The 1,174-nt window shown below is 65.2% G+C and overlaps 1 protein-coding gene across 1 annotated transcript in view; it reads right to left on the reverse strand.

Moving 5' to 3' along the window:
• Positions 1 to 776: 776 nt before the first annotated feature.
• The window catches only part of EXOSC6 (exosome component 6), a 1,882-nt gene continuing 1,484 nt past the window's right edge, over positions 777 to 1,174 (reverse strand). Inside the window, exon 3 of the mRNA XM_006878863.1 lies at positions 777 to 1,166. Coding sequence (XP_006878925.1) covers positions 777 to 1,166 — 390 coding nt within the window. The remainder of the gene's footprint in view (positions 1,167 to 1,174) is intronic.

Consider the following 1,174-nt stretch of genomic DNA (forward strand, 5'->3'; position numbering starts at 1 on the left):
CAGATTCCCGAGACCCAAGTTTGGAACCTCTCAGCAAGCTGGGTGCAGAGGGGACGGGGCCACAGTGGTTCTCAAGGGCAGGCTCGCTGGGCTTCCTCCAGTCCAGACCCAAGCATAAACCCGGAGGCCCTGAGAGCCTCCCCACCCCTCGGTAAAGCTGCCCACCCGGCTGAGGACTGCCCTGGCCCCACACAGCTCTCCTGCTGCCTCCGGAGCTTCTCCGACGCACATTTCCCCACCACCACACCTTACAGCTGCTTCTGGTACTTCAACCTACATCCTGTCCTCACGTGGGGGGCAACCAAGGCATTGACCATCAGAGCAATGGCACCAGGGGCCCAAAACCCTACCCCACCCATTCAGAAAAGCCTTAAGGCCCATATCACAAAGAACAAGAGAAAACGTGGCTCATCAGTTTTCTTCTTTCAGTGTGTAAGAAGGAACAGTCCCTGCGTCCCTCTTCTCAGGAGGGTCAGCAGGAGGCCCCGGTGGGTCTGTGTGAACTGGGTCCCTCTCTTAGAGTACAACTGGTCAAGTCTAGGCTCCAAGATGCAGCCGATGTCCTTTCCAACTTGGAATCAGGCTGAATAAACAGTTTTCATTAAGGTGGTCGCGGCTCAAGCATTACAGCTTCCCTTCCGGAAGGTCCTTCCGCAAAGGCTGTCCAGGGCATCGCTGTTGTGGAAACTCGGCCCTGGCCGGACGTGATGTCCGGTGCGGTGCTCGGTTCTCGGCCCGGGGAGTCTGGTCTTTGGGGCGATGGTGGCCCGGTCCTGCTAGGACGCGGTGGCGGCGCCCCTCTGGCGGGCGGCCCGCACCAGGCACCGCTGCAGCACCGGGTAGAGGCGCTGGCAGCCCTCCAGGCCCAGGCGCACGGCCTCGGCCCAGCTGTCGGCGGGGCCGCCCTCCCCGCTGCCCAGCAGCCCGGCCACCTGGTTGAGCACCGGCATGAGCGCCACGGTGAGGCCGGCGGCCGCGTGCTCCTCCTCCAGCCGCGTGGGGTCCAGGAGCCAGGCCGGCGAGGGTCCGGGCCCCAGGCTCAGGCCGCAGCCCACCACCAGGTCGTACATCTCCACGCCGGCGTCGGCCAGGGCGAGCGCGGCGGCCGTGAGCGCGGCGGCCAGCGCCGAGCCGCCGTCCTCCAGCAGCAGCGCCGACACCTCGAGCTGCGCGC

The sequence above is a fragment of the Elephantulus edwardii genome, unplaced genomic scaffold (genome assembly GCF_000299155.1).
Source record: "Elephantulus edwardii isolate Elephantulus edwardi_28Jun2011 unplaced genomic scaffold, EleEdw1.0 scaffold00001, whole genome shotgun sequence".
Classification (NCBI taxonomy): domain Eukaryota; kingdom Metazoa; phylum Chordata; class Mammalia; order Macroscelidea; family Macroscelididae; genus Elephantulus; species Elephantulus edwardii.